This window comes from Rhinopithecus bieti, unplaced genomic scaffold (genome assembly GCF_001698545.2).
Source record: "Rhinopithecus bieti isolate Rb0 unplaced genomic scaffold, ASM169854v2 scaffold_1058, whole genome shotgun sequence".
Classification (NCBI taxonomy): domain Eukaryota; kingdom Metazoa; phylum Chordata; class Mammalia; order Primates; family Cercopithecidae; genus Rhinopithecus; species Rhinopithecus bieti.
Window position 1 is genome coordinate 663,510 of NW_016803341.1, and position 15,491 is coordinate 679,000.

The 15,491-nt window shown below is 56.0% G+C and overlaps 1 protein-coding gene across 6 annotated transcripts in view; it reads left to right on the plus strand.

Moving 5' to 3' along the window:
- The window catches only part of RAB11FIP5 (RAB11 family interacting protein 5), a 39,027-nt gene that overhangs the window by 18,161 nt on the left and 5,375 nt on the right, over window positions 1–15,491 (plus strand). Inside the window, exons 2-5 of one of the 6 annotated variants that reach the window (XM_017876667.1) lie at window positions 4,978–5,414; window positions 5,543–6,242; window positions 12,554–12,572; window positions 12,804–14,551. In XM_017876667.1, the coding sequence (XP_017732156.1) occupies window positions 4,978–5,414; window positions 5,543–6,242; window positions 12,554–12,572; window positions 12,804–14,551 (2,904 nt within the window). Of the gene's footprint in view, window positions 1–4,977; window positions 5,415–5,542; window positions 6,243–12,553; window positions 12,573–12,687; window positions 14,552–15,491 lie in introns of those variants that run through there. The other 5 variants (XR_001886474.1, XM_017876676.1, XM_017876693.1 and 2 more) reach the window with 5 other exon arrangements.

A 15,491-nucleotide genomic window follows, 5' to 3' on the forward strand; every position in this document is an offset into this window, starting at 1 on the left:
TTTTTTGAGACAAAGTCTCACTCTGTTGCCCAGGCTGGAGTGCAGTGGTATAATCTTGGCTCACTGCAACCTCCCTTCCCAGGTTGAAGTGATTCTCGTGCCTCAGCTTCCCGAGCAGCTGGGATTACAGGTGTGCGCCACCACATCCAGCTAATTATTGTATTTTCAGTAGAGATGGTGTTTCGCCATGTTGGCCAGGCTGGTCTTGAACTCCTGGCCTCTAGTGATCTGCCTGCCTTGGCTTCCCAAAGTGCTGGGATTGCAGGCGTGAGCCACCGTGCGTGGCTGAGGTTGAATATTTGTTTAAGGATCTGGCATGTTCCCTTGAAGGCCAGGCAGAGTGATCAGCGTCAGGGATTCAAGAGCAGGAGTCCTAGGAGCTCACGGTCGTGGGAGAGAATGAGAGGATAAGCAGGAAGCACTGGCTGTTTGCCAAACAGGCTTGGCATGCCTTAGCCTCCCAGCAGCCCCGAGAGGATGGCTGTCCCCACCTGAGGGTCAAGGAAGTGGAGGCTGAGGGAGGTGGCCTGGTCAGTGGGGAACCCAGCACTCACCACCATGCCCTGCTGTCAGGTGCATCCAGATGAGAGCTGAGAGGGCCCTGCAGGGTTGTAACAGCCCCAGACTGTGCATGCATGATTTCTTTACTTTGGAGCTGTGTGCCCAAGGGGATAGTCAGTCGATATCCACAAGAAACACAGTCCAGTGGGGGAGACCTTGGGCACCCAGCACATGACAACGCCAGGGGGTCCTGGAGCACAGTGCCGCCAGATCTGGCTGTAGGGTGAGTTTGGTCAGAGTGTGTATGCCTGGTCAGAAAGAGGAGGGACTGGGCTAGGCCAGCAGGATGGTGGCAGCTGAGGGAGCTTCCTAGAGGAGGTGGGACTTGAACTAGGTCATAGGACCCTGTTGTTGCATTCCCTGTGGGAGCTTCAGTCTCTAGGGATGAGGTGCTCAGAGCCCATTTGCTCTGCTGTGTGTGGGGCTTTGTGAAGAGAAAGCGTCCATTTGTTTTCATCGCGGGTTCCTCAGACAGTGTTCATAGTTTCCTGTCCTCCAGTGGACCTCCATGGTACCCGGCAGGTCTGTGGGGCTGTCTGGTCCAGCCACGGGGAAGTAGCAGCTCTGGGGACGGGGAGGATGTGGCCATCTCAGCTCGTGTAGGCCACACTTCTGGGAGAAGGCCTGCTCTGGTTGAGTCCCTGGGGTGCCTGGGGTGCCCAAGGTGCCGGGCAGTATCCCATTCAGTCCTGCCCTTGCTGGCTTGCAGAGGGAGGTGGGGCTGGAAGGAAAGTAGATGGGTGATGGCAGCTGGGGTCCAGAGGTAGGTCCTGGCCATTCTCCATTTCACTGTGCTCTGGATGGAAGAGCCTAAAAAATATTCAAGGAAACTTTTTCTTTTTCCTTCCATGCTTCCTTGAAAACAAGTCCAGGGAGAAACCCAAATTCCCTATGGGGGAGGGGTGGGCAGAACAGGAGAAGGGGAAGTGACCTTATAGGGGAGAGAGGCCCAAAAGGTCCTTGTGGCAGAGGACCTGAAACTTGGCCTCCCACCTTCCTCTGAGGGCTGGGAGGCAGAGGAGCGCGGCCCGTTTTGTGGCTCGGGAAGCTGAGATGAGGTAGGAGCAAGAGCTTTCCCTAGTCTCTTTTTCATATTACCACAGTAATATATGCTCCTTATAAAACATTCAAATAGGACAAAAATAGACAATGCAGGAAGTGCTAGTTCCCTGCAGTCTCACCACCCGGCCCCGGCCCCCCCAGGTAATTGCATTACCGCTGTGCTTTGTGCAGTGTGACCAGCTGGGGCCGAGGGCCTCTGATCTGTCTGCCCCAGCAAAGGCTGGCTGTGCTTGCTGATACTAGTTACTCAGGGCTTGGGTGGTTTGGGGCTGGAGTCCGTACCCTTCTCTTTTGCCTACCTCCCAGGACTTTCCTGTGCTAGATAGGGCCTAGCCCAGATTTAGGGAAAGCGACTAGGGCTTAGCCTCTAAATAGGCAAAGAGTCAGGCCCAGGGTGGTCACTGGGCTGAGAACGTAGAGCTATGAGGCTGTTGATGCTGCTGGCTGGTTCTTCTGTCAAACTTCCTCTCCTGCCCCACAGACACCCTCACACACATCCTTCAGTCTGTCTCTCTCACTTTGCCTCTCCTCCCCTCACTCCCTGCCTGTGCCTTATAAGAGAGGCACCCTCGGGGAGGGGGGAGGGATTGCATTGGGGAGTTATACATGATATAAATGATGAATTGATGGGTGCTGACGAGTTGATGGGTGCAGCACACCAACATGGCACAAATATACATATGTAACAAACCTGCACGTTATGCACATGTACCCTAGAACTTAAAGTATAATAAAAAATAAAAAATAAAAAAAAATAAAAAAAAAAAGAGAGGCACCCTCTTGGGCATTTTCTCTGCCCACCCTGCCCGTGCCACCGTCTGTCCCTACCCGGCCTTCTCAGGGGATTGTCTCTCAGATTTGGGAGGGAAAACCAACAGTCTAGGCTCAGGCCACGGAGTGGGTCTCCAAGGATGGGACAGGCCATAGCTCACCAGGGTTTCGTTATGACAGGCTCTTCTACAGGGATGTAGAAGAGTCGGAGGTGCCCCAGGAAGCCTTTTAAAAAAAACTTCAACATTAAAAAATAATCAGAATACTACCACAACTACCACCAAGCTTTTGCAGTGACTTAATTCTGGATCTTTGGATGTGTAGGGACTTTTCATATAAAGGCTCCCCACATCCCACTCTGTGTCCACCAGAAGCTCAGGGAGCTGGCGCTGTGGGGGGCAGAGCTCAGGTGGGAGGTGGCCCCCGCACCACTGACTGCGGCTTGGGTAGGGGTGTGTGTGTGTGTCTGTGTGTGTGTGTGCTGTGCAGTCACCAAGGGACTTTGAGCCCTTTAGTGACCAGCCTGACCACTACCACCAGGCTTTATTCCACCTTCATGCTCGATTGGCTGGGTCTGGAATTCCAGGCTAGTGGAAGACTTTTCCCTCAGAAATGTGAAGGCATTCCTTCACGTGGTGCCCAGTGTTGCTAAGGAAGAGTCCAGTGCTGTTGGAATCCTTTCATGCCTGGTGTTCTAAACCTCATAGCTGTATCTGTTGGTGTGTGTCTGTCTTAGTTCATTGCGTTGCATACTTGTAGGACTGTTCTAGCATTCATGTTCTTCAGTTCAGAAAAACATTCTTGTATGATTTCTTTCATAGTTTCTTCCTTTTTGTGTTCTTAGCTCTCTTTTTTTTAAGTTAATAGACTCTATTTTTCAGAGCAGTTTTAGGTTTACAGAAAAATGTGTGGAAAGTATAGAGAGTTCCCATCTACTCCACCCACCACCCGCCGCTGTTTCTTCTGTTGTTAACATCTTGCATTAGTGTGGCATGTTTGTTGTATTTGAGAGCCAATATCAATACATTGCTAACTAGAGTCCATACATTACATTAGGGTTCACTCGTTGTATTGTGCATTCTGTGGGTGTATAACAACATGTGTCCACCATTACGGTAGCATGCAGGATAGTTTTTCTCTCCTGCAAAGTCCTATGCTCTGCCTATTCATCCCTCTGTCCTCCCTTCAATCCCCCGGCAACCACTGATCTTTTCACTGTCTCCATAGTTTTGCCTTTTGCAGAATGTCAAATAGTTTTGTCATGCAAGCATGAAGCCTTTCAAATTGTCTTCTTTCACTTATGTATGTAAGATCCATCCATGTCTGTTCATGGCTTGATAGCCTATTTCTTTTTATGATTAAGTAGTATTCCATTGTCTGGATGTACCACAGTTTGCTTATCTGTTCACCTACGGGAGGACACCTTGGCAGCTTCTGAGTTTTGGCAGTCATGAACAGAGCTGCTATAAACATTTGTGCGCAGGTTTTTCTGTGGACATAAGTTTTTACCTCAGTAGGCTAAGTACCAAGAAGTGTGATTGCTCCTTGTATGGTCGGAGTTTGCTTGTTTCTCTAAGAAACTGCCAACCCCTGCATAAGAACATCTCTCCCCAGTAGGGCGGGCCCCAGCCACCCTGTGCGGTGGCCATGTGTGTTGGGGGCTGTGTCTGTGTCTCTCTGGGCACAGTGGGTGTGCACCGGGAAGAACTTAAGCTTTGGAGGGCTGGATGCCTGGCTCTGAGTCTCCACGAATGGCTTCCTTTACCACTGAGCCTCACCCTCCTGATCTGCACAATGGGGTAGTGCCTCTTACCTCATATGCTTTTTGGGAGGTGTGTGCGGGAGTGAGGTAAGAACCCTCATGCTGGTTGTAACACACCATAGATGCTCAACAGATGTGAGTGCTCTTCATCTTTCCTGGGTCTCTTTCTGCCATTCTTGTCTGTTCCTCCATCTTGTAGAGGTATTCCTGACAGGGGTTGGGGTGAGTCAGTGTGTGAGTGAGGTGTGTGTGTGTGTGCGTGTACATACGTGAGTGTATGCACTAGCATTCCTGTATTTCTGGCCCTGGGCCTCTGGGTGAGCTGTTCTTTCCTGGGCTTACGGGTGGCTGGGAGTAGAGCTTTGGCTGGGACTGGCCAGAGGAGATGATGTCAACAGGGAGAAATGTGGGTAGGTCTGTCTGTGCTGGGGCCTGGAGATGGGAGGGCCCTCCCGGGCCCAGCCTCACCCCTCTGGGCCTCAGAGTTTCAGATGTAGGGGAGATGGGACAAAGTAGAGGTCTCTGAGCACCAGGAGAAGGTCCTGGGGTGGGAGGGGGCATGGCATGGTACCTACCTGGTGGTACCCGAGGAGCTTCCCCACTCAGGATGTGGTTTTCTCCATCATGGAATCATTTTGGATAGTTTCTCAGCTGTGTCTGAAGCCTGGAAGCCCAGGCCGATGGGTCAGAGCAGGAGCCTTTGGGGAGAGGCTGTCAGTGGCTCTCAGAGCAAGGAGGGGTCCGGGCAGTGCCTGGTACTGGGCAGGAGCCAGGCTCCCTGGGCCCATGACTGAGTTCTGCCTGCTCCCCTCTTCGCACAGGTGGTATAAGCTGCACTCCAAGCCAGGCAAGAAGGAGAAGGAACGCGGCGAGATCGAAGTCACCATCCAGTTCACGCGCAACAACCTGAGCGCCAGTATGTTTGACCTGTCTATGAAGGACAAGCCAAGGTCCCCCTTCAGCAAGATCAAGGACAAGATGAAGGGCAAGAAGAAGTATGATCTGGAATCTGCCTCTGCCATCCTCCCAAGCAGCGCCATAGAGGATCCTGACCTGGGCAGTCTGGGCAAGATGGGCAAGGCCAAAGGCTTCTTCCTCCGCAACAAGCTGCGCAAGTCGTCCCTGACCCAGTCCAATACCTCACTGGGCTCGGACAGCACCCTGTCCTCAGCCAGCGGGAGCCTGGCCTACCAGGGGCCTGGTGCCGAGCTCCTCACCCGCTCACCAAGCCGCAGCAGCTGGCTGTCCACTGAAGGGGGTGAGCAAGCATGGGGCCGCCGCCCTGGGGAGAGGGGCACTGGCTTTCCCCTTGGGTGGTGGTGAAGGCCTGGGCCAGGAAGTGGGGCCTCTCTTCCTGCGAGCTAACTCGGTGTGTTTCCCCTGCAGGTAGGGACTCTGCACAGTCCCCCAAGCTGTTCACCCACAAGAGGACCTACAGCGATGAGGCCAGCCAGATGCGAGTGGCTCCTCCTCGGGCCCTTCTGGACCTTCAGGGCCACCTGGATGCGGCCTCCCGCTCTTCACTCTGTGTCAATGGGAGCCACATTTACAACGAGGAGCCCCAGGGCCCTGTGCGGCACCGCAGCTCCATCTCGGGCTCACTCCCATCCTCTGGCTCCTTGCAAGCTGTCTCTTCCCGGTTCTCTGAGGAGGGGCCTCGTTCCACAGATGACTCCTGGCCCAGAGGCAGTCGTAGCAACAGCAGCTCGGAGGCAGTACTTGGACAGGAGGAGCCGAGTGCTCAGGCTAAAGTCTTGGCCCCTGGGGCCAGCCACCCTAGAGAGGAGGAGGGGGCCCGGCTACCAGAGGGCAAGCCGGTCCAGGTCGCCACACCCATAGTGGCCTCCTCTGAGGCTGTGGCAGAGAAGGAGGGAGCCCGGAAGGAGGAACGCAAGCCCCGGATGGGCCTCTTCCACCACCACCACCAAGGCCTAAGTCGGAGCGAGTTGGGGCGCCGAAGCTCTCTGGGGGAAAAGGGGGGTCCCACCCTGGGGGCCTCCCCACATCACTCGTCCAGTGGAGAGGAAAAGGCCAAGAGTAGTTGGTTTGGCTTGAGAGAAGCCAAGGACCCAACTCAGAAACCCAGGTACGTCGTTGGCAAGACCAACTTTGCTCCTTGGGGAGGATGCTGGGGTGTGTGCTGCCTGGACCCTGGGGCAGGGAGGAAGGAGCAGATGTGGACCCCGGGCAGGCTGCTGGGGCTCTGGCTTTGCATGGTTAAGTGGGGGTGTCTCCCTAAGCCAAGCTTCGTTCTGTGCTTACGGACACAGGTGAGTTACGAGGGCACAGTGCTCTGAGAGTCCTCTGGATTCAGGGGTCTGACTTCTCAGCCCTAGGCCTTGCTGCATGAGTTGGCATGCCCACCCCCTGAGCTGGAGGGAAGCAGGAAAGGCCATTTGTGTGAATTCTTTGCTTCCTGACCTCCACCTCTTGCCCTCTGGCCTCAAGGTAAGGAAGCCTTGAGAGATGAGGACTGGAGACCGCACCCTCAGACATCCCTTCCCCTCTCAGGAGCTAGAGGACTTCTCCCCAGCTGACTCTGTGATTGCTTCCCTCTGGGAGACGGGAGTCAAATAACTGAGGCCACCACTCCTTCCCCCGTCCATTCAGCCCCAGTTGCTTCCCCTGGCAAGAGGCTGTGGGCGGCTCCCATGAAATCTGTAACCCATCTCTGTCCTTGGAGACCTTGGGGGGTCTGGCCCTCTCTGATGTCTCTTGGTTTTGAGGAATGGCACCGTGGAAAGTGCTGGTGGCAGCTGCTCCATTTTGAATGTACTGACTCCCCCAGTTCAGGTCCTGGGCAGAGCCCCTGATGCCCACCGTTTGCTTCCTCCTAATTCTGAGCCAGGGGAGGCTGTAGAATTGTATAGCAGGGTCCAGAGAGGGGCTCCAGGCACAGGTCACAGAAGCATGTGTCCCACCTTCCCAAGGGCCTGGGGCCAGCCCTCATGGGCAGCATCTGTGGCAGCCCTGGCCAGTGTGGTGAGAGCCACTGTTTCTCTCAACAAGCCTGCCCTTCCCACTCCATGGCTGCTTAGACAGGTTTAGAGGACAAGCACAGTAGCAAGGGGGCAAAAGATAGGGCAGAGGAAGGACCCTGAACCTGTTGCCTAGAGCGGAGAGGAATCTTGTAGTCTTGGCTTTTCGTTTCCCTGTGGCACTCTGAGTCTGTTGAGAGGAGTGGGGAGAGAGATACAGGCCTTTCTAGGTTTGGGCCATGGTCAGCTGACAACCCCCGTTAGACCCTTATAGACAGGGGTGGGGGGTGGGTCAGTTTCAGGGGCATGCCACCCCCTGCCTCCCTTGCTTGGTATGGCAGCTTCTGTCCCTACTCACCAGAGCCCAGGCAAGCTGCTGGCCATCTGTGGCCTGGGGGAAGATTGGGAAGAAAGAAAAGGGGGCAGGCCTTTCCCAGATGCCAGGCTGAGCTGGTGGCCCTGTGATAGCCAGCTAGAGGTATTTGGAGGTGGTAGGGTAGAGGGAGGTGGCAGGAGATCTGGACAGGGCATTTGCTGGGAGGAGCTGAGCGCCTGGATTGAAAGGGGCACAGACCACAGGCTCCGTGTGGTTGTCCATATGGCGTCTCTGGGCCTTTTCTGGGGCACGGTGAATGCTGAGGCCATTTGTAGGTGAGTGCCCAGGCTTTGGGCTTGGACTCCCGCAGGCTTTGAGTCTGTGGGGTTGTCACTGGCCTGGGGCACTTACAGTCTCCATCCTCTTTCTCCTGCTTCCCCATGTTTCCTAATGGCCTCTTGGAGTCTGGAGGATTTGGGTCACTGATGGCCGTAAGGAAGCTGAGGTTTCTGTCCTGCTCTCACTTGAATTCCAAGCCTTGTCTTTAGCAGGATGGAGGGCACTCAGCATCCCTCCCCAGATGGGGCCCATTTGCAGGTGGCGGCTGCAGGGCCAGGCTCTGTGGCCGTGCATTCAGATGGGGCGGGAGGGGCTGTGCTTTGGGTAAGATGGCCTGGCCTGGACAGATGTGACACCTGGCCTTTGAGCTCAGTCAGCAGCATCCTGGCCTCATGTGCCTTGCAGGGAAGGGAAGGCTGGCCTGGAAGAAAGGACTGTTGGCGCTTCCCCAGAGGGCTTGCTTAGGGCTTCTGAGGAGAGAAGGAGAGGTGGGCTGCCTCACGGCAGGAAGCTGTGAGTTAGACCCAGAACTGGAGTGACTGAATGTAGCTGCAGGATCTCCAGCTGGGGCCTGGGGAGCCTGTCCCCAGGTCCAGAGATTGGGGGCCTCTGCCCTGGGGCTGCCATTGCAGATTGCAGGATGTTCCTCACTAGGAAGAACAGCGGCGCCCTCTAGTGCTCCCATGTGGCACTGATGCCCCACAGAGAGGCCCGGGGCTGAACGTGTTCAGTGTAGTATCCAGAGAAAGGCTGCTGCCGTGAGGAAGGAACAAATGAGGCTATGCAAGACTGAGAAGAGGGTTCTGCTGTTCCTCTTACGTGGCCTTTGTCTGCTGGGGTCCATGGTGGTCACAATGGGCCCCTATCAGTGTGTGCTGGAGTGGGGAGTAGGTAGTTGAGACCAAGCTTGTCTTGGCCGCAGAACTTAGCCTCATTCACCTGCCCTGTTATGAGCCATTCACACTGAGCTGCAGTATGGGTTACTTCATGTGTGTTTGAGGACAGGCGAGACCACGCATGTTAAACCCACCAGGGCCAAAGTGGATTGTCTTTGTGTCTATCCCAGGTCATTCTTGTGTTCCCTTGATCCCCGCCCTCCACACTAACCATAGGACTCTGTGCACAGAAGGGGATCAAATGTTGATTACAAAAACTGTTAAAGCTGGGAATAAGTGTGGTACAACATAGAGGTGAATGTATCATGATGGTGGCCTCTGGCAATCTCTGCAGTGGCTCCTTGCACCAGGCATGGTGGGCAACAAGGTCCCTGTGGGCCTGGAATGTGCTGTGGCAGTGAAAGGAGGTTGGCTGCATTCTTGGTGGTGTAAATGAGTAACTATAATGTGCGCCCAGAGGCTTGGAGTTAGAGCAGCCTCATGTCCTGCTTGTGCCTGTTCTCCTGGCATGGTTATTGTATTAACAGTGTTCTGGTTTGGAAGATAAATGATACGCTCTCCCTACTTACAGCTTACAAGGCCCCTCTGTCACCTCATTGTGCCCAGGTGATGAGAGGATGTGCCCGTCTCTTGGACATGTTTCCTGGACATTGGGCCCATCTCAGGAGGGTCAGGAGGTCGTGCCTCAGGAGGGAAGGCTGAAGGGCAGTGTTGCTGGAGGTGAGCGTGCCTCCAAGGCTGGCTTCGGCCTTTGGGGGACTGCCTGGTAGAGAACGTGTGCAGGTCCACTTGCCATCTCTGGGACCAGTGTGTGGAAATGACAAGGACACAAGCTCTTTTCCGCCTAAGGAAGAGCTGTCTGCTAGTGACACCTGGCCTTCAGCTACAGAGGTAGCCCTGTGGCGTAGTGTTTAAGAAGAGGGGCTGTCGGGGTGAACAGGTGGTTCCTGTGTTGAGTGGCAGGTTCAACCAATTGTTCAGGGCTTCCTGCAGGCAGTAAAGTTTTATTCCCTCAGGTTGAAGGGGCAGAGACATCTGGACTTCTGACTTCCTTCCCAGCATCTGATCCTAAGAGAAGACAAGTCAGTATATGTTGCTGCCCCCACCGCTTGGGGGTGGGGAGACTGTGCCAGGCTGGCACAGTGGGTTCTAGGATGCAGAGGTGTTTATCTGTTCTCAGTGCACGACCGGCAAAGACAAGCACACGTGGGAATATGTCCCTGACCTGGGCCAGGTGGAGTGGGAGAGAGATGTTTTGAAGTGAGAACCTTCAGAATGTGCATGTGGTGTGGAGCAAGGGAGAGGAAGGCATGAAGGAGGGATGTGTTACCAGATAGGAGGACGGACAGGATGCCCTCAGAAGTACTGCTGGCTCTGTAAAGCCTGCCAGGCCCGGTGCTTGGAGTCCCTTCCTCCAGGGAGAGCCCTTTGCTAATTCCATACCAACAGGTTTGTGTGTACCTCTGGGGAGCTGGCAGGGAGAGGGAGGTTGCCGAGCCTAACCTGGGGCTCCCAGTCTACTCCCCTGCCGTTCTTGTCCCTCCAGTTCTGACTGCCAGCCAGGTTGCTGAAAGACTGCAAGGGTGAGTGCAGGCCAGGTTAGGGCTGAGGGGGCAGAGCTAAGCGTGGTGCTTTTAATGTTGATGGGACTCTCTTCCTTCAGACCACTGTGGACTCTTGTCATAAAGGGGGCTGGGAGAGAAGTAGCTCAGAGTGCTCTAGCCCTGTTCCTGGGGGGCTGGGTCCTGTAGGCAGGGTTGGGCTGGGTGTGGTATGGATGCTCTAATGGCAAGTGGGCTGAGGTCAGGCTCTTGACCTGGTGGTGGTGTATGTTGCTTCTCACTCCCTTTGGTCCCCAAGGCAGGCATGTGTGCCTTGGCCTGGGGCTTGTCTGGAATGAAGGAAGAAATGGCATCCGCTGGGGTTGAGGCTCTGGGCCCATGATTCTTCCTCTTTTGGTATCTTCGCCATGACCATAGAAGCAGGGTAGTAGTGGGAAGCCCAGGTAGGGTGGGAACAGGCAGAAATTTTTACCTCCCTCTCCCTCCATCTTTAGGTGGAGGGGATGAGACTGAGAATTTACCCTTGGATGGGGAGTTATTGTAAGGGGAAAAATAGGGTCAGGAGACTCTCTGGAAGCTGATTCTTAATGAGAAATCCATGGGTTTGGGACCTGGCTGTGTTCTACCTGTGAGGCTGACCTCCCTGCTCTCAGAACCATCTTTGGAGCCACCTATGCCTCTGTTTGGTTGGGCTCCTTCCTGTGTTCCGCCCCTGGTGGTAGCTGCCGAGCTGACCTGCCTCAGCCCACCTCTGTGTGGGTCTGCCCTCTTTGAGTCCTGGGTTCCCGGGAGAATCCAGGCAAACTCCAGACAGCTCATACTCTTGCCACAGGTGCCCTTCCTACCCCTAGCCATACTTCTTATGGGCTGGCTGGCAAAGCCTGGCTTCTGCCCCTTCAGGACTCACTACCCACATTTCCTGTGGAAGAAGCTGGTTGGCTTGAAAAGTTGGATATGTAGGGGTTTCCCCAGGATATTTCCACCTGGACAGGCAGGGGCCAAGAAACAGGGGTCCTGGAAGCTTAGAGCCAGGGCTGGGAGACCAACCATGAGGAGGGAGACTGCTCAGAAAGCAGAGGGTAAGGCCACCAAGGTCTGCCTCTGATGGTGGCTCAGTGGCAAGGCAGCCATTTTTTCTGGCCTTCTCTCTGTGTCCTGGGGAAGTGACAAACTCTAGTTTGAGAGCACGCCCCTGCCCGCATCTCTGGAGTCGGCTGCACTCTGTGGATAAGCACCAGTGCAGGGGTCGTTCCTCCCAGAAAGGACCCTGCCCTGGACAAATGAAGGCCAGCACCTGTTCTCTAGTGTCCTAAGAGCACCTTGCCTGTCCCCCATCCCCAGAGTCCCTGAGAAGCCCCTGGTGATATCCAGAGTTGCTGCTGCTGCCACACTGCCAGCCTTGGGAGACAAAGGCTGGACCATCAGGGAACGTGTTGGTTGATGTTCTCCACAGGTGGCTTATCTTCCTTAGCCAGTTAGGCTACCCCTCAAAGAAACAAGACACCTTGTCACACCAGATGACAGCCCGTCATTACTTCTGCTTCTGCAAGGGATCAATAGAACCCAGGCTGTTTCAAGTGTCAGAATCCAGGTGCCCTGCTAGGTCCTATAAGTTCTGGCTTTGTCCAGCCAGATACCTAGGCCTGGCCTTTCTCTGATCTCTTTATCCCCCCAATGCCAGCTGGTGTTTTCTTTGCTTTTAGTCCTAAAAGGGGCCAGGCCTGGTGGCTCACGTTTGTAATCCCAGCAGTTTGGGAGGCCAGGTGGGCAGATCACAAGGCCAGGCGTTAGAGACCAGCCTGGCCAACATGGTGAAACCTCGTCTCTCCTAAAAATACAAAAATTATTCAGGCGTGGTGGCACACGCTGAGGCATGAGAATGGCTTGAGCCCAGGAGGCAGAGACTCTGTCTCAAAAACAAAAAAACAAAAAACGGGATGAAAGGTGCTTTCAGATGAGTTTTCCCAGACATGAATTCCTTGTTGAGTAGAACCTTAGAAGCTTCAGCATGGGATAGAGGAAAGAACACTTGGTTAGGTTTGGATCCTACCTGTCAGATGAGATGATTTCTCTCCAGGGTTGGAGTGAGGATTAAAGTAGCTCTGCTCAGCATCTTTCTCCTTGGGAGGCACTTGATAATGTTACATGTTGGGGTCTTCCCTCTGTACCCTGGCCCAAGTAGGTAAATCCAGCCTATGTGTGTGTTGTGGCCCCTGGTCCCGAAGCAGGGGATGGGGCGTGGGACTCAGGGACCTTTCCAGTCTTGGCATTAACCAGGAGGCTCACGATTTTGTCTCCCTCCACAGCCTGGACGTGTCTCCTCAGGTAGAATCTGACCCAGCTGCTCTTCCTCACCACCTCCCCTGCTCCCCCTGGGCTCCGGCCCCTCCCACTCCTGCTCCCACTGCTGCTCCCATGCTAAGCACTAACCTTTTTGCAGCCGCCTCCCCCGCTGCTGCCACTGCCGCCGCCGCCACCACCACCACCATCGCCACCCCTGAAGCCACCCCACCTGGATTATTGGGTCTTACCAACCCGTTCCTCACCTCTTTGCAGAGCAACCCCTTCTTCGAGGAGCTCATAGCCGACATAGCACTAAACTCTCCTTCACCTGCTCCCTCTCTCCCCAGTGCCTCGAGGGCCAGTCCCACCCCCCTGGCCTCCCCTGGGAAAGCCCTGCCTGAGTGGGACAACACCTTCAACGTCTTTGCTGCCAGCAGGCTGCGTCCAGAGGCCAGGAGCGAGATCCTGGCCCCTGCAGGAGTGGGGCTGGAGGCGGCAGGGCTGCAAGACCCAGGCCCCGGGGCCATGACTGCGAAGGCAGCTGAGCCCCAGGGAGACCCTGGGGGAGGAGGAGGAGGAAGAGGTGGGAGCAGCGTGTGGCTGGAGCCCAGGGTTCCTCTGGACTTGGGACCGGACCACGAGAGCATGAGTGCGGCTGACCCGGGGCCCCTCGGGTTGGTAGGGGCCGGCCTGCCCTCCTCGTCAGCCCAGCTGCAGCTGAGAGCCTCAGCCTCAGAACCAGACAGGGAACTGCCAGCCCCAGAAGGGGAAGCAGGGCAGAGTCCGGCAGACAGTGGGACATCTCTATTTAGCTCCCCAGAAGTGATCAGTGTGTGGGAGAGGCTGCCGGGCCCAGACAGCGCTGCTGAGGGCCAGGACGATGAGTCCTCCCGAGGCGAAAACCAGCTTTGCCCTGACGTCGAGACAGCTGACGATGCCTGGCCTTGGGATGTGGTCACCATTTCTCCTGCAGCTGAGACGGCCTCACTAGTCTTGCGGGGAGAGTCTGATGAGCCTCCTCCCCAGGTGCAGCCTGAATCGCCAGAAACTGTGAGCCCCAAGGGGAGCGAGGGGCTTCCCCCACTGGAGCCCGAGCCTAAACCTGAGTGGGTGTCTGACAAGGGGCTGCAGCCCAGCACCCCACCTCCCAAGCCACCGCGCCTCTTCACACCCTCAAGATCTCAGGAGGAGGAGGAGAAGGCCACAGTGGGGCTGAGTAACAGGGGTCCAGAGACAGAGGGAGAAGATGCCTCCCTAAGTGCACTGGTTGTCGGTCCCCCGGAGACCAAGGAGGAGGGAGAGAAGCATGAGTCGGAGGAGTCTGACAGCTGTTCCTCTGCAACCCTGCTGGGCCAACCTGGCCTGGAAGAGCTAGTGGAGAACGCCAGCCCCCCTGTGTCTGGGCCCTGCCTCTCTGTGCCCACCAGCTGCCCTGAGGCTCCTGCCCCCATACCCTGTCACTCAAAGAGCTTGGCTCTTCAAAGTCAGCACATCTGGGGGGCTCCAGAGGTTGGAGAAGGCCCTGAGACTCCTGAGGCCCAGGGCCAGGATCCAGTAGGAGAGGGGCTTGGGTCCCTGTCAGTCACCTCCCAGCAGGCTGATGTGTGGGTCTCCAAGGAAGATGCCTTGAACCCCTTCTTGTTTCAGGGGAGCCGAGATCCTCCCAGCCTCTCATCTGCATCCCCACCAGGGTCGAGGGAATCTTCTATTCATTCTGGTCCAGAAGAGCTGCCCACTCCCCCAGAGCCTGACTTTCCACCGCCCCCTCTCCCGCCTTGGGCCAGCCACCACCGTGGGGGGCCCAGCCCTCCATGCTCTCCCCTGTCTGGAGCCCGGCCCCTGACCACCTCCTTCGCACCACCAGGGGAGCCAGCCTTACTCCCTGGCCCCCTTGAGCCCTCCCCACCTGGGGGCTCCCCTGCCCTACTTAGGGAGGACCTCGCTGCAGCCACCCCAGCCTCCCCGCTTGTGCTTCTGCCCTTGGAGACACGACCAGCTGAGGAGCCACAGCCCAGTGCCAGGTGAGCATCCACCCCCAGAACACTGTCCAGGAGGAAGGGGGTGGACAGGGGGCAGAACAGCCCAAGGGACTAAGGGGTTCACACTCCAGCCTCATCCTTTGTGGGGCAGGTGAGGGTCTCTTTTACTCCAGGGGCAAGACGGTACAGGCTTTGAAGACAGGAGCTTTCTATGGTACCACCTCTAAAGCTGCCTTCTTGGGGCTTGGGATAATCAAGGCAGACCCCCACAAGCCAGGGGTTAGGAGAACGGCACTCATGAGTGCAGGGCATAAGGAACGAAGTGGGGAGAGCCGGTGTGGGCTGGCAGGGAAGGAGAGCTGTGCTGTAGGCCCTTCCGGAGTGTGTGCACTCGGCCGCAGGGGAGCTGTAGGCCGGGGGGCGGTGGAACTTGTCAAGCAGGGGCAGGTCTTGGGGCAGACCGTGGCAGAGCAGGCTGACAGTGGAGCCTTAAGCAGTTTTCTGTTCTGCTAGAGTGAGGGTGCAGGCTGGGGAAGGCAGAGAGCCAGAGGAGGGATCAGCACTTAGGTCAGAGAGAAAGCTGCAGACACCTTCAGAAGAAAAAGGAAAGCTCAAACACTTCACACATATGTAACTCTCAGAAGAAAGGTTCCCCACCCGCAGCAGTAGCTTCATTGGTTTGCGTTTGGTGCCTTTCAGGGGGTGGTTCCGATGCATTTAGGACCGCTGAGTGGACAGCAGATGCCTATGTGACTGTGCTTACTGTGGCATTGGGAGGTTTGGAAGAATTATGAAGCTGTGACCTCACCAGCTGGCTGGTCAGGGGTGATGTGAGCAGAGGCCTGGAGACTCAGGGCACTGGGAGGTGATGGGGTATGACTTAGAAGGCAGCAAGTCCCTCTGGGACGATAGTGTCCTAGGAGGACCAAGTGAAGGAGGGGAGAGCAGGGCAGGGCGTGGGGCTTGGAGAGCAGAACAGGCT